The sequence below is a fragment of the Drosophila obscura genome, unplaced genomic scaffold, assembly GCF_018151105.1.
Source record: "Drosophila obscura isolate BZ-5 IFL unplaced genomic scaffold, ASM1815110v1 contig_73, whole genome shotgun sequence".
Taxonomy (NCBI): Eukaryota; Metazoa; Arthropoda; class Insecta; order Diptera; family Drosophilidae; genus Drosophila; species Drosophila obscura.
In genome coordinates, this window is record NW_024542865.1 from 5,525,353 (window position 1) to 5,547,351 (window position 21,999).

At 45.9% G+C, this 21,999-nt stretch overlaps 3 protein-coding genes across 5 annotated transcripts; 2 read left to right on the forward strand and 1 right to left on the reverse strand.

The window, feature by feature from the left end:
• The first annotated feature begins 213 nt into the window (after positions 1-213).
• LOC111065437 (cell death abnormality protein 1) lies at positions 214-1,443 on the forward strand. Its single transcript, XM_022353619.2, has 2 exons — positions 214-749; positions 814-1,443. The coding sequence occupies exons 1-2, from the start codon at positions 281-283 to the stop codon at positions 1,374-1,376; spliced, it is 1,032 nt and encodes a 343-aa protein (XP_022209311.1). The 5' UTR covers positions 214-280; the 3' UTR covers positions 1,377-1,443.
• On the reverse strand, positions 1,362-21,868 carry LOC111065433 (pre-mRNA-splicing factor ATP-dependent RNA helicase PRP16). The gene is made up of 5 exons (XM_022353615.2): positions 19,974-21,868; positions 19,717-19,910; positions 2,378-3,290; positions 2,148-2,289; positions 1,362-2,064 (listed from the first exon to the last, which is right to left on the reverse strand). The coding sequence occupies exons 1-5, from the start codon at positions 21,766-21,768 to the stop codon at positions 1,467-1,469; spliced, it is 3,642 nt and encodes a 1,213-aa protein (XP_022209307.1). The 5' UTR covers positions 21,769-21,868; the 3' UTR covers positions 1,362-1,466.
• Positions 13,171-18,498, forward strand: LOC111065440. 3 transcript variants are annotated; one of them, XM_022353623.2, is made up of 5 exons: positions 13,171-14,200; positions 16,999-17,177; positions 17,233-17,308; positions 17,410-17,514; positions 18,314-18,400. In XM_022353623.2, the coding sequence occupies exons 1-4, from the start codon at positions 13,654-13,656 to the stop codon at positions 17,484-17,486; spliced, it is 879 nt and encodes a 292-aa protein (XP_022209315.2). In that variant the 5' UTR covers positions 13,171-13,653; the 3' UTR covers positions 17,487-17,514; positions 18,314-18,400. The 3 variants fall into 3 exon arrangements, with proteins under 3 accessions (XP_022209315.2, XP_022209314.2, XP_022209313.2); XM_022353622.2 differs by lacking the exon at positions 18,314-18,400 and having other exon boundaries at positions 17,410-17,580; XM_022353621.2 differs by lacking the exon at positions 17,233-17,308 and having other exon boundaries at positions 13,175-14,200; positions 18,314-18,498.
• Positions 21,869-21,999: the final 131 nt, after the last annotated feature.

Below are 21,999 nucleotides of genomic sequence, written 5' to 3' on the forward strand. Positions count from 1 at the left end.
ATCTAATATTACTAACGAGCTGGGATCTCCAGCATTGAACATATAATTTCTCTACAAGATTGGTTAATTTTAAAGACCCTTTTATTTTAATTTTTTACAAAATAAGGCTTAAACAGTAGGGTCAACAAAAATAAACGTGCTCAGCGCTACCAGACTGTCTGATGAAATCGATTGGTAAGATAGAAAAGCTCTGACTTATCGAAATTCTTAAGCTGAGCTTTCTAACGGTTAACGGCTTTCTGCAAAAGTTATACAACATACAGGTTATTTCATAAAATTAATGCAAATAATGCATTATTACGGATTAGTTGTTATATTTCTGGCTGGCTACTGCCTGGCCGAGGAGCTCCTGGAGCTGAGCTGCTCCTCCGATGTGCAGTGCCTTCAGTTTGAGCGCGGACGCTGCCTTAATTCGACCTGCCACTGTACAGCACGTGACTCGGGTCAGCGCGTGGACTGCCGCCCCATGGTGCAGAAGGTGACCAACATCATTGGTGGCCACTGTCCCTGCCCTCAGCGCCATGCCGAATGCAACAAGCAGCTGCAGCAGTGCACCTGCTCCTCCGGTTTCATGCCGAGCGAGGACAAGCGACGCTGCCTCGCAGAAAAGGTGGCACTGAACGAACCCTGCGAGTTCCCTCGCCAGTGCCAGTTGGCGGACAAATTCAGTACCTGCCAACCAATTCAAAATCGCTGCCTCTGTCGAAATAGCTTTGAGTCCCATCAGGGACACTGCCTGGCCGTCCTGGGTGAGTGGAGTGTGGCGATCCCAAGCCCAGATTATGCTTAACATGTAACCCGCTTAACCCACAGAGTCCAACTGCGTGAACGACACCGATTGCGGCAGCTCTGGGGCCTCGCTCTGCCTGCCGCAGCTCAAGAAGTGCGGCTGTGCCGTCCACTATGTTCACAACCGCAACATGACCAAGTGCATCACTGGATCTAACTACGGCGATGACTGCGAGACCAGCACGGTCTGCCAGGCGACCCTTGGCTCCGGTGGCCAGTGCCAGGAACACCGCTGCAATTGTCGCTCCACCCACTATCCCCGAAAGGTGGCCAACACCGTGCCAAAGGAGGAGGAAGCAGTGGATACGCACCTGGAGCCGGAGCGGATTAGCTGCGAGCCCACTGTACCCTTTGGTGCCTACTGTCGCACGGACAGCGACTGCCAAATGCATCCTCTGATGGCAGAAGACGAACCCCAAAAGCCGCCACCGCCCTTCGCGATGGAGTGCAAGTGGGGCGAGTGCCGCTGCAGTGCCCACCACAGTGTGCGGGAAAATCAGTGTGTGCTGGAGAGTGCAGGGAGCAGCCGCGTCCCAACAACGCTCTGGATTGGACTCTTGCTTCATATTTCATTGATTCTTTATTAGCATATAGAAAAAACTGATCAACTTATCAATACAATGGTTTATACAGATCTCAATGCAGATCTCAATGCCGATCCTGATCCACTGCCGCGTTTAGAGGCCGATCCTGGCCGGTGTGCGTCGTGGCGTGGTTGTGCCTGGAGTGGCTATCTCCTGTTTGGCGGCCATTTGCTCCTCTTGGCGGGCCGCCTCCTGTTTGCGCTCCTCCATCTCGTGCTGGGCCTGCAACATTTGCTCCTCCATCTCCTTGAGATGCTCGGCGGCCTGTTTCTTCTTCTCGCGCCCACTGCGTCCGGACTCCTTCACGGAGAAGAACATGGGACCCAGCTCGGCCAGCCAGTAGCCATCCACAGCGGTGGCACACTGCATATACTCCTTGGCCGTCATGATCAGCTCGTGATAGACGACATAGTCGGGCGTGGTGCCCAGCCCGTACAGGGCGGAGGTGGGATGCAGATGGCAGGGCATACCCGTGCGCAGATTCACGTACTCACCGATGCCCTTGAGCCGTGCCGCCTGGTAGAAGTACGCCGAGCAGATGCACTTTCGCACAATGTCCCAGTCGGTGCCGCACGACTTTACGTTCATCTTCTGCTGCGTCATAATGTCCTTCAGCTGCTGGCGCACCTCGCGCACCTTACGCATCGCCTTGATGTGTATGAAGTGCTCGTTGCACCACGACGATCCATAGCTGTGGAGCAGAGAGCGAAACGAACACAATGTGAAGTCTGTCAATTCTGTCCCCCGTGATCCACCCTGCCGCTGGTGGCTTACCTGTTCTGGCGCCACTGCTGATACACATTGAGGTAGGTCAGATGATCCGATTCGGGCACCTGGAACTTTTCGCGTACACCGTCCGCCTCCTCCTCGCGTCCCTTAGGACGATAGAAGATCGACGGCACCGACAGCATGGAAACTGTAGAGTGGAGAAAGAGTGTTATAAGGGATCAGTGGATCAGGGGATCAGGAGTGGGGCCTACTCCTTGCAGTTTTGTGTGGCTCACCTATGATGAGCACCTCGGCACTGCACTCCATGCGGCAGGCGACAATCAGCATTTGGCACTGCGGCGGATCCAGGGGAAACTCGGCCATCTGGCGGCCCAGAGTGGTGAGGGCACCCGTGTGATCCAGGGCGCCCAGTATCCACAGCTGGTAAAGCGAATTGAGGATATTGTCCTGTGGCGGCGGGTCCATAAAGTGGAACTGCAGCAGATCCACCACGCCCAGCGACTTGAGCAGCAGCACCGTGTTGGCCAGATTGGTGCGCTGAATCTCCGGCACGGTGAGCGCCAGCAGCTCGTCCTTGTACTGGCGCTGGGTGTACAGGCGGAAGGCCTGGCCCGGGCCCGTACGACCGGCACGACCCGATCGCTGGTTGGCATTCGCCTGCGAGATGGGATAGATCTGCAGGGCGTCCATGCCGATGCGCGGATTGTAGACCTTCAGCTTGCAGTAGCCGGAGTCGATGACGTAGATGATGCCATCCACGGTCAGCGAGGTCTCCGCAATGTTGGTGGCCACCACACATTTGCGCACCCCGTCGCCGGACTTTTGGAAAATCTTCGCCTGCAGGTCGGAGGGCAGCTGCGAGTAGATGGGCAGAATGCTCAACACCGGGGCATTGTCGATCTCGGCCAGACGCTCCTCGAGCACCTCGCACGTCACCTCGATGTCCTCCTGGCCGGGCATGAAGATGAGCATGTCGCCCTCGTTGGGCGTCAGGTGCACCTGCAGCGCCTGCTTCACCGCCGACTCCACATAGTCCTCGCAGGTGTTCTTGCTGAACATCACGTCCACGGGAAAGGTGCGTCCCGGTATGGTGAATGTCGGCACGTTCCCGAAGAATGTTGCAAACTTGGTGGAGTCCATCGTGGCGGAGGTCACAATTAGCTTCAGATCATGCCGCCGGGCCACAATCTGTGAATGGGAAATGGGGGGAAATCGTGGGAAAATGGACATATGGATTAGGTCATTCATCGGCAGTGGGGTACGCGGGCGGACAGACCATAGTTTGACCCAAAATCCCCGCCAGCTTAGCCGCGGAGTCGTTGACCGGCACTGCAGTGGGTCAAGGCATACAACATCATTCCACGAATTTCTCATAGCCCTACCGCCCCTCCCCTCTCGCGCTCTTTCCCTTGGCAAGCAAGTCCTGCTGTGTCCACAAGTGTGGTGAAATCAAAAATCTTAACACAGCGGAATGAGAGAGCGAGTGGTTCGTGCATAAGGTGATGCACTCTCAGTGTTCGCTCTCAAACTAAAAGCTTTGTTTGACATAAAACGGAGCGAAATATGAAGGGAGGGGGGAGGGGTAAAGTACAATAGCCAATCCGCTTTTCCTTCTACTTAAAATACCTTCTTTCGGCTGCAACTGCGTGGAATGCAAACTTTAAAGTGGGAGAGAAACACACACAGAGAGAGAGAGAGAGAGAGCGAAAGATTGGCAGAGAGCCGTTGCAGCTTCGGCTTAGTCTCGACGGTTTAAGGGAGCGGGCAAGCATGCTGGAACACACGTACGCCATTGTATGGAAAGGAAGAACGGTAGGAGGAGAAGGAGGGTTTTGTTTCCTTTGGTATTCGCTATACGCAACGCACATCCATCCATCCATCCATCCAACCCCCTTTCTTCCCAGTAAGCAAGCGAATTGCGCATTAACAGAATTTTCGCCACAGCCCACAATCCACAAACCAAACGAGCCAGCCAGCCAGCCAGCCAGCCAGCCAGCGAGGCAGGCAATTTGCAATCCAACAACACAACCTACTCGTAATGTGTGCTTTATTATGCAGCTTATCTACTTGCATATGCAACACATACATACATATGTACATTTGTGTGTACATGTCATGAGTGTGTGTACATATCTGTATATCTGTGCATGTGTGTGTTTGGAAATTATTTACGATGCTGGTGGATAGCAGGTAACGCAACGCAAAGCAAATCGCCCGCATTGATTCCACCAATATCTTTATATCTCTGCACGTTGGATAGATGACGCAGCAATTACGATAGTCACGATCATTTCGATAGGCGATGCACACCCACACACGCTTATCGCGTATCGAACAGAGTATGAACTTGCAAGATAGAAGAAATAAATACCTTTCGAATGGATATAAATCACCATAAAACCATCATGCTCGTAGTATCCGACAGGGAAACACCCAAAAACTATCGGGGAAACTAAATCCGCTATCTCATTCCACAATCTTTCTCTTACTCGTAGCCTCCCATCCCCGCCCCCAAAACCATTATCTCAAGGTCGACCAATTTCGGAAACATATAAAAACCCTCCCCACTCCAAGCAAGTTTAAATATAAAGCATTGCAAAAAAAAAAAAAGAGTTAAAACACTCTACTAAGATTCTGAAATGAAATCGGGAAGGTTTTACAGAGATTTTAAGAGGAAAACTTTATACGATAATTATGTGATTATAAACAGATGTGATCGAGAATAACGGTATATTGCCAAGCATAGGTACAGAACCCAGGATCCCAATCAGATCTGATCTTAAATATATATATATATATTTTGTGAGATCGGATTAATTTAATAAATATATACCAAATGAATATGTACCCTCGTACCCCCATTTGTACCGTGTTTAAGTACCCGACCAACTTATACTTTGCCTATAAGTAAATGGTATCAAGAGTAGGTATATGTGTATGTGATTCCGATTTGGAACATACTGATAATGCCTGTGGGGAGTACGTGCGTACACAGAGCGATATCTCGGCACTTTTCTTACTCACTGAGGAGAGTGAGCAGAGAAAAGAAGATTGTGTTTGGTTTAGTTTTGGTATCAGATTTGGGGATTACGGGTTGCTGTATTCATCAGCTGTATTTCATCAGAACGAGTCACACATCGGCTGTGAGTAACACACATTCTGAATAAGATCACGAGCGTTAGTGTGTATACATATATGTACATATATGCCATTGCATACTGACTGATATTGCGAATTCGATTGGTAATTCAATTGAAGTCGTAAAACAATAATCAATAGGAGAGAGCGCCACCCCTAGCCCTAGTACATATAGAACCAGTATTGATTCCGATAAGAGACCACTCGAGATGGGGCTCTGTGAGGTTTTTATGGAAATATAATACTCGAATCCATCAAACAATAATCCCACAAACAATCTAGGTATATCTATATGGTGGCTCTAGCACATGATTTTATTATAGAAACAGGAAGCCAACAAGGAAACGAAATATGTATTTACTACGAATAATTCGCACAGATAATGCCCTTAAAATATTTATTCTCGATTGTCCCTTAATCAACATGAGAAAAAACAAACAAAAAAATAAGAAATCAAAAAAGATTACTTTCGTGCATAGATAATGCATCAATATGGGATTGAACTCGGTTCTGATATGCATCTGAAATTGCAGGAAATTGCTGCAGGCACGGTGCACTGCTTACCATCTAAAATGCCAACGAAATGCCAGTGAAATGAATTTAATTTGATTTCTTTTAGGCACAAAGCCAACAAAATGCAAGATATGACAATAATCCATTGCTATAAAAACAAATGCAGATTTGTGTATCGATGTGCAGTGCAGTGCATATCAACAGAAATATGTCTGAGGTGCCAGCCCAAGATACTCGTACTCGTATGAGGCAGCCGTACCCACAAGTACCAGCATGATATTAGATCTGTTTATTCCATAGCCCACGAGTGTTGAATCACATTGTTGGTACGACTTGGTACCAAGTCTTGCTTAGCTCAGCCCTTAACAGAGATTTTGTACACATATTTACATGTACATGTGTATCGATTAATTATCAATTAATCGCCTTCTGAGCTATGAAAATAATCAACTTTCTGTCTAGCTATGGCCTCCATGTTCGTTCACACAGAAATATTGCATTAACCCCCAGCAAGAACCTTGTCGAGTAGTAGATGCAAACAGGCAGGAAATCAAGTGTTTTCCTGGCGCCAATAGTACATAGTACATTTGTACATATGTACCTATGCGTGGCAATATACCGCTAAAAGTCTACGCACATATGCATATGTATGTACATATGTATGTATGTATGTTTGTATGTTAGCAATTTAAAAATGCCGAAAATGCAATTTAGCGTACATTTGCATTGAGGCGCAAAACGTTTTTGAGCGAGGTTGTTTGCTGGATGGCGATTTGTATAAGGGGGTGGCTGTGGGTGTGCATGTGCTGTACATGTGCCGCTGCCGTACCGGGCGCCATTGCTGGTGGGAGGTGGAATGAATTATGCGAGTCTAATGAACCTCTTTCCATTCTACTGATTCCCGGCAAGCCTAAAAGTACATAGCACAGACAGTCCACAGTGGACTGGACCAGAGAAAAGTCATCGACATATGACGACCCCCGCATTTATGCCACCCATCCAGCGTTCAGTAGATATTTGTTCAACGGGAATTGCAGGACACAATAATTGGTTTGAACATGGGTTAAAAAGCGGTTTATGCATTTTTTGCACTGTTTTTTTTTATTTCTTTGCAAAAAAATACCCCTGTGGTCGGGTTGCCAGTGCACAAGAGCACATACACACACACCCACACAACCACACAGCAAAATGCAAGTCAATAACAAGGAAGGATTGCAGCGAAGATGCTGGAAAGATGGTACACACTTGTGGCCATGGAAACGTGGATACAGGCAAGGGACCAGACCAACAGTCGAGTCCTCCGTTAAGCTTGCCGATTGCATGTTCTCGTCATTTCTCCAACCAAACCGCATGAGAGCGCAACAGCAGCAGCCAAGAGAGTTACATAGAGAGAGCGAGCCCAAGGTAAATTAAATAGAAGGTCCAGGGAACTGTCCAAGAGAGTGAAATAAACTGCGTCTCAGACTTTGATAGCAGGAGAGTGCCAGGATTGCCTTACCTTACATTTGATATTATGTATCTTGAGAGAGCCAATACCACAGACAGAAAGAGAGAGCGAGCAAGTGGTGGTTTCTGTGGGCTTTTTGGAGGTGCGGCGGCATCAACAAAGCACACACAACACCGTTCGCAAATGCATATGTACATGCATACATATGTACATATGTATGTATATAAGTAAGTTTGTTTTTTGTTTTGTTTGTGAGATTATATTTTGTTTTTGGCCAAAAACTAAAAATCAAAACAAAAAAGATCCCAACGAAGCGCGAGATGTAAACAAAACTGACAAAAATTCGCAACGAACGAAAACAGAACCTAAAATGTGCCAAAACCAAAAGAAAAATGCAAAGAACGTAGAGATATGCGGAATGTGAATTATTTTATGTACATATGTACACGTATCATATATACTCGTATACTACTACGAGTATCTATAAAAGCCGATCCAAGAACGAAAACAACAGAATGACAAAAGACTCGGCTTTGGGGCTTTGGCGCTTCGGTTCGGCCTGCCCCGTGGCTCCACATAAAGCCGCAAACGAGTTATGTGCCTCTCCCATGGGCAGATGTGGCTGAGGTGAATACACTGTAAAGAGAAAAGCACCACCAGCATGCGAGAGCCAGATATTGGGAGAGAGAGAGAGAGAGAGACCCAACCGTACTGCACTCCCGGCTAATTCAATTCGTTCTCTCGTTCTTGCTCCCCACCCTACCCCGCCGCCCACAATGTACGACCAAGACGCTGCCCGACAGCTGTGGAGAAGTCCTTCCGCCATATGATGTCCCCAAAAGTACCGTTTGACACCACTCTCCCCTTGGACACGACCCCAGCCGACACCAGGAAACGAAGGGCAGCAAAACGCAACTCTCACGGCTGTTAAAACATCGACAGAAACACACAGCTTTTGGGAACCTGTGCTGGGCGGCAGATACCCTGTACAGATCAACTGTTTCTATGGAGATTCTAGACAAAAATATTAAAACAGTATCTGTAATAATATCTTCAAATATAGAAGGGTTTTTGCTGATCAAGAAATTCTTTGTAGTTGTCTCTATGTTTCCCTCCTTCTGTTTAAATGTGAAATACCCTCGGCAAAGGGTGAAACCTATAAGCATACAAAATTCTTTATTTTTTTATTTTTATTTTAACATTTTTTTCATTTCATTTCATTTATTGTGATGCCGCCGCCCCGACTGTCTGTATTGTCTTTTATATTTCATTTTGTTGTTGTTATTGTTGTGGGGCTGTTGCTTTTATTTTTTTGCTCGCGCCTCGTCTGAATGATGATTATAAAGTGTCTGAAAATAGCCACGAGAGCCAAGAACGCCCCTGTTGATGCTGGCAACGTGACCAGAGACGTTGAGCGGAGAGTGGGTTTGGAAGGGGCTTTAAAGATGAATATGGGATAGCCTATTGGGTTTTACATTCAATTCCAATCCAGGGTATATCCTTTTTAACATTATTCGTTTCTACATTATTATTCTATAAACTTTAAACTAGATATAATTGGAATAGTAGTGCGTGCCGGCCAGGGTATTCCCATATTCGACTACCGTTGTCAGCCTTGCCTTTCTCTCCGTTTCTCTGTTGTTATTCCATCATGTAAGCTCTGAAGCTTTGACCTGGGCCATTGTCAGGGCTTTTGCTACTGTTTGTCGTGTGCTGTTTGGAGACTAGACACACTCAATGCTCAATGGAATGTGCCGCCTCATCTAGAGCCTCTGCTCTGCTCTGGTCTGCTCGGCTCTGCTCTGCGCGCCCACCTCTTTTTTCATTCTTTCGCTTCATTCAGCTGGTCTGGGTCTGGGTCTGGTCTCTCGGATCGATTACATTTGTATTGCAACTCTGGGAGCTTGAACTTTGGAATGTCACCCGCAGGCCGTCCAACCACACACCCACCCACCCACTGCAAAGCCCCCAGACAAAACAGAATGGAATGCAAACATACATACATATTTAGAATAGGGTGAAACGAATTGAAACAAAACAAAACGAAACGAAACGGAACGGAAACAGCGATGAAGTCTGACTGAAGCACAAAGTCTGGTTATTACCAGATATCGAAAGCATTTTGCCGGTAAAATGCGCAAAACGAAGCCTTTAAGTCCCCTCCCCACCAGCCCAAAAAAAAACACAAAACGAGTTTCTCCATATACAAATTTGTACCCATATACAGGGGGAAGCAAGTGTGTTGGATAGATAGATAGATAGATAGATAGATGGATGGATACATTGTATGCATGTACATATGTATATACTTGTATTTATGTACATAATGTGTATGTAATTTGTCAAAGGCCTAAGCACCTGGCCTAAACGATCATGACAGTTATATTTATTAAATTTTTCATTCAAAATTGATTATTTATGCAACGCCGAGGAAGCAAAATGCCGCCGCATGCAAATTTTATACTATATATAAATAAACAAATAGATATAAGCAAATACAGGTGGTTCTGCATTTATTTCTTTTGTTGAACATCCCCAAGCAAAAGGGCCGACCCGACCAAGAGGTATACACGAAACTGGAATACCCTTAAGCAACATTCAGTTTTTGTTTAAGTTTTTAAAAACTATTTAATTTTGTTAAAAATATACGATAAATTGTAACGGCTGATCTTCGCCTGCTTCTTCGGCTGCCAGTAAGGGCATTCACAATTTTCTTTATTTAGTTTTATTTTTTATAATTTTTTTTGCCAAATATTCATTGTTATTATCTGCTCAGACAAACGATGAATGATGACGCCTTTTGGGCACTGACCTACACACGCGCTCAGCGGGAGAAGCTTTCAAATTGATTGCGCAATTTTCAATAAAAGCAAAAACAAAAGGTATTCCGACTAGGTGATACCTGCTAATCACAGAACAGGTACTGTAGCATGCATTAACCCAGAGAAACTAATGTAGTAAATGCCCAATTTTGCGATAAGAGTTTCGTATAAAGTGGAATGTTGGGTACCTTCATCTGGAGGCCATAGATATTTTTTACCCTAGCTCTTATAGTCTCCAATTTTACTGGAACGGTAGGAACTCGTTCAGATCCTAAAATAAAATAGAAAATCAGCTATTCAATTTACTCTCTCATTCTCTTCGTTTGAATTTGTTGGCTTAATGTGCTGCGATAATCTTTGATGGTAGTTAATCGGATTAAACGATTCCAGTGCATATGTATGTTTATCGCTAATTTATCGAAGGGTATACCAAGTGCAATGAATAGAGGTACCAACCGGTAATTAGAGAAACAGATGTAACAGAGGGGTGTTACAAAGGGCACCCTCTCCCTCCCCCGCATCCATGCTATACGGCTCTCTCCCCTCTCCTTTGGGGCCGCTGTTTCCCACCTTTAGGTGAGGTGCCCCCCCCCTCCAAACATTTCGTTTTCCAACAACAACAAAAACCAAGGTTAAACTATAAATAGCTATGGAGAAAAATCAACAACAACAATAACAGCAGCAAGTTGAAAATGCTATTTATAGACGACAAGAGAGGCGACGACGCCGACGACGACGACAACGACCAGAAAAAGTAAATGAAAAACTTGAATTGAAAACAAAACAGAGAAATAAGAAACCTAGGCGCGGATGTCGACGTTGAGATGCTCTCTCTCTCTCTCTGCCAGTGTTGGGGAATGTCAAATCGCGAATATCGATATTGATTGGCAAAATATATATGTATTCTCAAAATTCTATCTCAAATATATTTTTTTTTGGTGCAATTTGAGAAATCATATGAAGTATATCTTTGTTTGCTTGTGTGAGCAGAGTTCTACATCACCTGTACAAATCGTGGTAACCAATCGAAACAGAACTTTTGTGTTTAGTCTATAATCATGTTCCCTGCCCTTATTTTTGTAGCTCTCTTTTTCTCACCCCCTTTGGCAGACATAAGCATTGAAACAGCGGGTGTTCTCCCTGAAGAGCTTTTGCCCTACATCCCTTTTCATTTTGGTTTTGGGGTCCCACAACATTTCTATAGATTGCATTTCTTTTGAGCACGATTATTTTAATTATATTTAACACCACCCAAGGGCATTCCATGGGTAACTGCTCTTGCCGTGGACAGGTTATTAGGAAGTGGTGACCCCGACGATAGAGCTTGCTGCAGCAGTTCCAACAGCAGGTAGTCGTGGGTCGTCTTGGCCCACATTAAAGCCGTGTCGCAGAGCGCTTAATGGGTCAAATTAATTGGCATGTTCTCTGGTACGTGACTAGACACACACTCCCACCGCCACTACCCCAAAAAGAAAAATATCGAACTTGTGCGACGTCACCACGAAAAGTTTCAGGCAAGCCAATCGACAAACAAATAGAGAAATGAATTTTTTCGTTTCATTGCATCTGGCGTTGGATGGAATGACGAGCCACTTGAGTCATTGACAATATCGATCCGAACATTGGATGCAGCACAACATGGGGGCGGGGCCACACTAGTAGGAGGTCTCTGGTGGCGGCGGGGGTGGGAGGTCGTACCGGGCCACAGACATCTTCAGATAATGCGATTACCCTGTGGTTATGCACGCTGAACATGGCGGGGGGAATGGGATTGAAAGAGTGTGCAAGATGGAGAATGAACCATGTATGTACATACATACGTACATATGTAAGCGTAAGTATGCATAATAATGTGTTGTTGATTTGATTTTCGTTTATGGAATTTAAAAGCAATTTAAGAGGGACAATGGATGTTAGCCATGTTCTATAACAAATAGAACCAGCAAAATTTTCGTTATACTTTTGCCATGGATCAGCTGTGAACAGCATGATATCTTCTACAATATGTAAACACACATAAGAGGCGGTGTGCGCACGATCACATGATCCCCTACGATAACAGATCTTTGTAATCGATACATTGTCATTCACATCAATCATATTTACCGGTGCCATTACCCGGTGCTGCTCTGACGTATCAGGTGTCGCGGGAGGTGACTGTGGGTGGCGGCGGGCCGCGACAACCGAATTTTTGTGACAAATATCTACGACGTTGACGAAAATAATCAACGGCATATGTATAAATTTCTCATAAAGAACAGAAATAAGAAGGTCAGAGCGGAAGTAGAGCAGCGCGCCAATCAAGAGAACACACACACACAGGGAGTGAGAGAGCGCGTGGGTACCTGTTATCGGTGCAGCTAGAGATCCCAGCAGGATCGAATAAAAATAATTATGATAATTACAGCAGAGTATTAAGCGAGAGAGGCAGAAGTGATGTGCATAATAAACAAACAACAGCAGTAGCGTAGCAGCAGCAGCATAACGGAATCCAGAGAAGAGCACGGCAGTGTGCACGGAGAGGGGAAGAGAGAAGTGTGTCTGTGAGTGTGTTTAAACAAGGTGACGACGTTTTTCTCTCGTTGTGGTGGGTTTTTTTTTTCGCTCTCTCGGCTTTTGTCGGTTCGGCTCGTTTTCCTCTCTCTCAGCTGTCTCATTTGCACCCATGTTGCACATTCTTGTGTGTGAACAAGGGGCATTACGACAACGAGGTGGCGCTTGGCAACATGTGAGTAGTACGCCATATGTTGCTGGGTGCTACCTTGTTGTCCCAACACACCCTGTCACACAATTTATGGCAGAGTAGGGAATGAAATGAAATGAACAATCTTTGAATACCCTTGGATAAAATTATATTCTAACATTATAAAATTATATTCTCGACGCATCATGAACACACTAGAATAATTCTTAAATTTAGGCCTTAATGATAATTATTTAAAAAAAAGCTGGGAATATATAACTTTGTGGTATGTAAACCTTCCAGATAGGGTACCAGAAACTTCCAAGAAACTCAATCGACCAACCATGCCCTAGCACTGGAACCGGTTTGCCAGCAACATGAGTACGGGCTACCAGCAACATGCAAGTCAAACCGGGCAACATTTGCTCCCATTGAATTTTGTGACGTAGCTATAGTATCTGAAGAGACGAGTATAACCGCCGTCCATTTGGAAAAGGAAACAACAGAAAATATCGAAAGCCCAGACGAAGCACAACAGACAACAGAGCGTCAAAAAACACGAAAAACGTTGAGAAAATTGCCGTGCAGCTGAAGCTGAACCAAAAAAAAAAAACAAAAAGAAGAAACATTTGCACACACAAATACATACAGATAGACAGACTGTGGGATAGAGAAGAGAGGGGTGCAGAGCAGAATAATAATTAAAAGTAAAGCGAATTGGAGCAGCGCAACCGGGGGAGGGGAGAAGCAAGACAAAGGCCGAACAGCGATAGCAGCAGCAGCAGCAGCAACAGCAGCAGCAGAAAGCCAAAGAGGCCAGAATATCATAATCGAAGGGGGAAAAAAGCGCGGAAAAGTGCACTTTACACAAATCCCATACATATACACACATTTTTCACCCGAGTGAAAGTTAGGCGCACACCGGCCACGCCCCCCGCCCCGCCTGGAATGAACCGCTCCAACAGTTTTGTCAGCTCCCTGAAGTGGTGGCCCCTGCAGGGCCACAACAGCCAGGCAACACCAGCAGCTGCAGCAGCGCCACCCACCAGCAACGGTGGCTACTCACAGTCGGCGCCCAGCTCCCCGATCTCTAATTGGCCACCGGCCCTTCAGCAGCAGCCGAAAGCCGGTGGCGGCGTGGTGAGCGCCACCTTTGGCAGCAGCGTTGCCGTGCAAAAACTGCGCGAATCCAAGTGGTTCAAGCCCGAGGAGCAGCGCATCTTCTGCGCCGTCGTCGAGTGTGGCTTCATTGTGGAGGTGCGCAGCAGTGCGGCAGCAGAGGCAGCGGCTGCGGCAGCCGCCGCCGCAGCGGCCGCAGCTGCCAGCGATATCGATTCCCTGGACATGGACTGTCCCCCCATCGGTTTGGGCCTGGCTCCCGGCCTAATGATACCCCGCAACGGCAGCAGCAGCATCAGTTTCCTGGAGACCCAAGACGAGAACGAGACACCAGTGGCGTCCTGGTACGGCATTGTCCTATGCAAAGTGGCCAAAGGTAAGTCCCCAAGTCCCCAATACCCACCACCCAGTAGGGAACTTTTTGATAGCTCTGCAGACATCCAGGGCAATTACGCTAATCGCTGGGTTTTTAAGGCGAATTCGCGGGATTCTGCCATTCTAAAATGTCATTCAATAAACAAACAAACGCAGAAGCACACGCACACATGGAAAAGCACATATACAGGCATGGAATAGATTTCTATGCCTAGGTTTTTTTTATCTAATCGAAAATCCAGCAAGTGCGCTGTCGCAGAGCAGCAGCGTGCGACGTCACCTTTGCACGGACCATTCACAATAGTGCGCCGACGCCTGCCAGAAAATTCCAAAAATTTTCTGCGTGCGCATATGCACGCACACAAAAAAAACAAAAGCAAAGGCAAAGGCAAACACAAAAAAAAAAAAACAAAATCAAACAATGCGTGAGCTGGAGGCGGCTGACTTGTGTCTTTTCACAAACTCCACTCCCAAGCACGTCATGTGCTCCATGTTTGCTGTACCCATGGGGTAGAAAGAGGCGCGGGGGCACAGTAAAGACTTCGCTGGCGTCTTTAAATTTGGTTTAGCTCAGAAACAAAAACACATTGATTCGTCAGCCGGAGACTTTACTGTGCGCCCCGTCTGGGGTGCTGTGGATGTTGTGGTGAGCTTTTAAGCATTTCACCACGCGCCCACACAGCAGCAACGACAGCAGCAGGCGGTTTGTTGCATCTCGTGTGCGTGCGTGCCGGGCTGGGCTGGACCCCGGGCCAATAACCCAACCCACCACGTGCGGCAATTTACTGGGCAATGCTGTGTGCGTATGTATGTACACATGTGTGTGCGTAGGATTGATAAGGGGATTTTGACTTGCATTTCGTATACCCTGCAAACGCAGAACGGTAGGGTATACATATTTGTGTTGTACAATACTAGATTTTAGCTATATAAAAATGAATTTTATTGAGAATTTGAGAAGCCATATTGCCATCTTCCGTTTATGAATGACGGGGAAAAAAAAAACCGGATTTGGCGGTACATCACAGTTCTCAGTGGCCCCTAGCCAATCAATAAAACGTTGACGCTTATTTCTGTTTCTAATTGTTGTCCATTCCACCTGTTAGGACCACACTGATTATCCTGCCACTGCCGACCCCCGCCCCTCAAAAATTACTCATGCTCGGCGACAGATTACAAGCGGCGCGCCGTATGTATATTGTACACCCAGCAATGTCTGCCAGCAAAGAAATGCGCATGCGTGCTTATCAAATGATATTTACAATATATAGTCCCATGTAGTCACGTACATCAAACACTCCACCCTCTGGCCCTCTGGCCCTATCGCACCCTGTACCCCCCTGCCCCACTGCACGTCAATCGATGGGGACGGATTAAAGGCAAATACTTGAACATTCTTCAAGAATGAAATGCAATTGAACATTTCGTTGAGTATGTGGGCTGCTTTCTAGTAACAGGTGGGACATACATATTAGGTTTTAGGTTTTAGTTTTTTTTTTTATCATTTTCATAGCTAGATGAGCTCATTCACAAATGCAACACATTTTAATTGTAGCCTCCACTCCAGGACAGTCCCAATTACTGTCTGTGGCTAATGGAATGTACTCGCAAATTACTAGTGTGATTATATGGCTACATATTGTACGTACATATGTACATACAGATGGGGGGAAAAAAAATACCAAGTGCATTTCTCACTCAGCCACCCACCCACCGAGAAGCTATTAAAAAAAAAAACTTTTAAATGCCTGCAAATTGGTTGAACATGGCACAAAAAAAAAATTAAGAAAAAAATACTAGAGACTACAGACATAAATGTACCATTCGATGGGTAAAGATACACAAGGGGAAGGAAAAGGCAGCAGTTGGGGTGTAACATACTAAGCAGTGCTAATTATTTTATATAAAGTTAATTTGTGAGTGTTATAACAAAGTTACGCAACACTCGACACTCAACCACACAACAACCAATGATAAGAAAACAACAAAACACAACACATTACAAGCAGCAGCATCATGTGGTGTGACCATCCTGGTTGGATGTACATAATTACCGTTAAGACACAGCAAAGAAAGTACAGTAATTGTCATGACACAAAAATCCACTGAAAAAAGCAACAAAATAGCAACAATTAACAGCGAGACTCGAACAGCAATGTGCCCTAGTCATGCACACGACATATATTTTGTTTGACGCACTGCAAAGCCAGCGCCGAAGTTCCAGTTCCAAGTCGAATAGCAATCGTACGTGTCATGGACACGTCATGTATTTTGTTTTTGCGTTTTTGCAGGCATGAAGACCAAATCTCGTAGCAATGGCAGGCACTTGGGAGTAAGAATTAATGTTGTTGAACAGCAAAGCAGAACAGCTGTTAATTCTGATTTAATATGTGTCGGCTGATTTTTGATCCATAAAATTCACATTTTGTGTGCATTTTTCTCAAGTGTACAAATGCAAACAAGTGCATTTATCTGAGAACCAAGCAGCTGTAGAATTTCAAGTAAATCTTCTATGGGTATACATACATAGATGGGAACCCACAACGAATGCACTTTCTCGTTTTGGTTTGTTTTTCTTTTTTTGTACACATTCTTAATCAGCGCAAACGAATTTACTTAAATGTGAAATCAAAATCAATTGAAATAATAACTGAATTGCAGTTTGTTTCACAGTTTGGCGATCGGGTTGGGTCACCTTTTCCCTGGTTCTTTCAATTGATATTCATGAGATATATTAATGAGATAAAGCGAAACACACACACAAAACTAATTCATTTTATTTTTGTTATTTTATTACAGATAATAAGCCGAAGCCCGATTCCATTGAGATATTTTCTGTGAAAATACGTGAGAATGGCACCTACAAACTGATCAAAATGTCACTGGCCGACATCTGGAGCCATGGCTGGGAGTTGAGGATAAATAACTTTGCCGACAAGGAGAAGATGCCGCATATCGAGAAGGATATACGCAATCAGGTGAGCAGCACAGAAAAGAACCGACACACGTTTTATGCCTATAACCAACATACAGTTCCAAGTTTCACTTTCGCAATCGAATTGGGACTCCCCGAAGTATGCTACCAAAAAAAAGAGCTCGAGAGATTTCAGTGAGAAAGTCGAATTAGGAACTTCCGAAATAGTATTCCCATTGATAACTAATGCATTCCCCATTTACACCCGCCCCCACAACCGCACCGCCCCTGTTTAGGTATCGCTGGCACGCAAGGCCAAACAGAGTCTGTGGAACAACAACAAGCATTTTGTGTACTGGTGCCGGTATGGTAGCCGCCAGCAGGATGTGCGCAAGCGACAGGTAACGACGAGTGCTAATCACGTGCTGCTCCATCTGATTAACTGATAAGCGGAGCAGCCAGCGGAGCCATCTCAGACAGAGATAGAGAGAGAGAGAAGGAAAACACACACACACAAAAACACATACACACAAAACCACACGCAATATCAAAAGCTAAAGCAAAAAAAAAAAATACACAACATTTACCCAACCAAAAGTCCTGCCTACCAACATCCCCCACCCCACTCCCCACCCTCACATATGCATTGATTGTAGTTGCAACAGATTAAACACAACGACACACACACACACACACACACAGAAACAGGACTGACTAACGGCATGACAGAAATGAGAACCGATAAAAAGAATTCATACCTGCTAACTCATTTACGCTTTTGGAATCGGGGCCACAAATTTAACCAAAACCAAAAATATGTAAAATATATCTATCACAGTAGTAGAACCCCCTCGATCGCCCTATATATAACTCACACTCCACGCTCCACGCTACTCTACCCTCCCCTGCCCCACACCAATTCAAATTCCGTCCTTCATTTGGCAGTGCATTTTTTGTTGCCTGGCGCCTGATTTAAATATACATATATATATTTTTGTTGCTGTTTAATGTGGCAGGAATTCTTGTGTGTGCGTGTGCGCCTACCGCTCCACTAATAATACTCCACCACACCACCCACACACACACACACTCTCCCACCTTCTTGTGCTTCTGCCTTTGCTCTCTGTACCCGCTGTACGTGTTATATTCATTGAACACCCGTGAACAAAACCAAACAAAAAATCTATATGTATCTTGCAGATGTCGGAGTGCGTGAAATGGGGCAGCGTTGGCATGAATGCGGGCATGTTGCTGGTGCTAAATAATAGACAGAAATGCTATTCCCACTCAAAGTAACCGCTCGATTGCGCCCCTCTACTCCACTCATAATGAAAACAAAGAAAAAAAAAAAAAAACAGAAAAACCAGCCATAAGTATTCTCAAAAGTAAATTCCGATGATAAGAGACGCGGCCCCCAAAAAGCAGCAAACAAAAATTTGCAAATATGTGTAAAAAGATTTTGAAGTGCAATTCAGATCAGGGTAAGACACACACTGACACAGACGAAAGACCCCCTCACCCCCCCCAAGAGAGTGAAATAGAGAGTGCAGTATGTTCATTTGGCAGTATTAAAATACCATGAAAAATACCAGAGACACACAGAGACGTGACACAACTGTACCCCAAACACAAACACAGAACTCTCAAACTAAACTGTTGCAACTCCCATCGAGGAGCCACCAAAATCGTATAAAAAATTAAAAAAAAAAAAAAATAAATACTTATGTATATCGGACATACACACAACACACACATACACAGAAAGAGAGAGAGAGACACACACACACTGTGAAATTCGAAAAGACTTATTATATATTTGTTTTTTTTTTGTCATTATTTTTTTGTTTTCTTGTGATTATTATTATTATATTATATTATATACTATATTATATTTATATACTTCATTGTGAATGGCAAGCATATGTGTTTTCTTTGTTGTTTAAGCATATTAAAAATAAGTAAAAAAAAAAAAATAAAAAAAAGAGAAAATTTGATCTATATAGAAAGCATAGGATTAGAAGGATTAAGACATTCGAAATGTTTCTTTATGTATGTATTTAATTACGGGAACCCCCCACCCCCAGACGACTCGGAAATACGGAAACGGTAAACGAACAGGAGACAAAACTACGATAAAACTCTCAAAAAAGAAAACATAAAAAAAAATACGTAAATTAATGGAAAAATAAAAGTAAACAAAAGAAAAGTAGGGTTTAAGATATATATATATATATATATAAATATATAGTATATAGGGGTACCATACATTAATAATTATTAATTATTTCGTTTAAGTTGTGTCATTTTTAAGCAGTTTATAATATATATATATATTTATATACCATGTAGTAAGTAGTCTTGTATACATTTCGACAATGTGAAACAATTTAAGAATATGAAACGTTTGTAAAATGCTTTATATTGATATTACTATTAAATGTTTACCAACCAACCGATGCAACACACACAAAACAAAGCGAGCGAAAACATTGTGAGACGCGGAAAGGGCCGCAGCTCTACGTTTTATACCCGATACTCAATATCTACATATACTTTGTATATATTTTATGCGTATCTGGATTAGCACCAGTAACAACACTCACCTCACGCAGCAGCCCAAAGAGCACATCCGTGGAGAGGGATCTCTCGTGGGCCTCGTCCATAATGATGGCCGCATAGCTATCCAGATCCGGATCACGCAGACTCTCGCGCAACAATATGCCGTCCGTCATGTACTTGATGACTGTTCGCTCCGATGTGCAGTCCTCGAATCGTATGGCATAGCCCACATCCTCGCCTGCAATTGAATTTGAATTTGAATTTATAACAAAATCAGAGCCAAGGATAGGGGCTTGCTTACCCAACTGTGTGTCCATCTCGTCGGAGACACGCTTGGCCACCGACATGGCCGCCACACGACGCGGCTGTGTGCACCCAATCATGCCCAGCTGGCTGTAGCCATCCTCGTGTAGATACTGGGTGAGCTGTGTGGTCTTGCCGCTGCCCGTCTCGCCCACAATGATGATCACCGAGTTCTCTCGGATGACATTGAGCAGCTCCTGCCGGGAGGCAAACACTGGCAGAAAGCGGCGCTGCTCCGAAATGGTTTTCTTGCGGGAGAATTCACTTTTACCGCCGGAGTCCTGGTCCCGCATATGGTCGGCAAACTTCTGATCCTTGCGATAATCGGCCGTGTCGTTGTCCTTGTCGTAGCGTGAATCCTCATCGTCCTGGGGCCGCTGCACACCCATGATGTTGCCCAGCTTTGTGCCGCCCAGCTCCCAGTGTTTCTTCTGGGCCTTGCGGCGCTCCTTCTGCTCCCGATAGGTGCGCACCAGAGCGCTGCCTTTGCGCGCGAGCAGCGCCATGTCCGAGGTGGGATCCTTGACGGGCACCACCGGCTCCGGCTGCTTGGTGAACACAATACGGCCGTCGAGAAAGGGCGGAATTATGTGATGCACCAGCAGATGGACCCGCTCCAGGGCCTCCTCATCGAAATCATCGTTGACATGGATGCTGGTGACCACACCAGAGGTGAGCATCCGATTCCTCTCCCACAGCTCGTTGTCCCGATTGTTCTGCCGCTGCTGGGCGCTGAGGCGTTTCGTTCGCTTCTGTTCCAGCTGCTCCTCCCGCTTGCGGAAGTACTCGGAATTGGGACCCACGAAAGGGTTGTTCTCGTCGTCGTAGCCCTCGTCAATGTTGTACCACTCGCGGTCCAGGCGGCGCTGCTCCTCCTCCCAGAGGTCGCGCGACTCGGGATCATCGGACCAGGGAGTGGCACCGGTTCGCTTCCGGTCATTGGCCCACTGGTTGTAGCGATGCGCTGGTGTCGGCCGGGCCGAGTCATCCTGCCGATTGTTTCGGCGACTGCGATTGCTGCTGCCACTCCGCACTGACCAATCACCGCCGCCGCCGCCATGGCGACGTGGTGTTGGCATATCCCAATCGGAATTACGCTGCCCGCCGCCGCCCTCGCCGTCATCATCGTCCCAGGAGCTGTTGGATATACCACCGCCGCCTGGGGTGCCAGGCTCCCTGGGTGTGTGGACACTCCGCTCGGACATGGAGCGATCACGATCGCGACTGCGATGTCGATCTCTGTCTCGGTCGCGATCTCTGTCACGATGACGCCGTCGGTCGTGGTCACCTCGCTCTCTGTCGCGCTCTCTTCTCCTTTCTCCTCGACCCTCGGACGAGGATGAGGCCGTTGATGCATTGGGCGCTCTGCCCCTCGCCTTGTCGCGCTGAATGTGCTCCCGCAGCCGCTCGCGGGCCTTCTCCGACACACCGCCCGTGTGCGAGGGCGTGTCATCCTTATGCTCGCGCAGCTGGCGGCTCAACTTCTCGAAGCTCTTGGTGTCCGGCTTCTTGAAGGCAAACTCACTGATTCCGGGCGTGGAGCCAGTGGGCGTACTGGAGCCAGTGTCATCGTATTCGCTGTCCTTGAACGAGATCAGGCGATCGCCGCGCTCCTTTTCGGCGCGTCGCTTGGCGGCCAGCTTGTCCAGGCCCAGCAGCGAGCCTTGGGGCACTTTGAAGCTGCCTGTTGAGTCAGCGCCATCTCTGGACTTCTTTATTACCAGGCCGCCACGCCCCTCCTGACCAGCAGTTCCCTCCAGTCGATGCACGCCGGCATCATCGTCGTCGGACATGCCTAATTATATGTGCTTCCTGCGTTTTTTCGCCTCCTGGTTACCGCAAAACTATGGATTTGCGTTGGCGTTGTTCACTCACAGCTGATGACATGGTGCGTGCTGCCACTGTGTTAAAATTTTGTGTTACAAAGCTATCGATAGTAGTGAACAGCAATCTGAATTGCGTTAAAATATTAACAATTTACGAGAAGTAGCTTTTTTCACTGAGTCTAGATTATCTTAATTTAG

Excerpts from the sequence above, each read along its gene's own strand:
- LOC111065437 (XM_022353619.2), top strand. The coding sequence starts at position 281 with ATGCAAATAATGCATTATTACGGATTAGTTGTTATATTTCTGGCTGGC. Across the intron at positions 750-813 it reads ACACTGCCTGGCCGTCCTGG|AGTCCAACTGCGTGAACGAC; the intron begins GTGAGTGGAGTG and ends CTTAACCCACAG.
- LOC111065440 (XM_022353621.2), top strand. The coding sequence starts at position 13,654 with ATGAACCGCTCCAACAGTTTTGTCAGCTCCCTGAAGTGGTGGCCCCTG. Across the intron at positions 17,178-17,409 it reads AGAAGGATATACGCAATCAG|GTATCGCTGGCACGCAAGGC; the intron begins GTGAGCAGCACA and ends GCCCCTGTTTAG. Across the intron at positions 17,515-18,313 it reads AGGATGTGCGCAAGCGACAG|ATGTCGGAGTGCGTGAAATG; the intron begins GTAACGACGAGT and ends TGTATCTTGCAG.
- LOC111065433 (XM_022353615.2), bottom strand. The coding sequence starts at position 21,768 with ATGTCCGACGACGATGATGCCGGCGTGCATCGACTGGAGGGAACTGCT. Across the intron at positions 19,911-19,973 it reads CGAGATGGACACACAGTTGG|GCGAGGATGTGGGCTATGCC; the intron begins GTAAGCAAGCCC and ends ATTCAATTGCAG. Across the intron at positions 3,291-19,716 it reads TCTTTGGGCTGCTGCGTGAG|ATTGTGGCCCGGCGGCATGA; the intron begins GTGAGTGTTGTT and ends TCCCATTCACAG.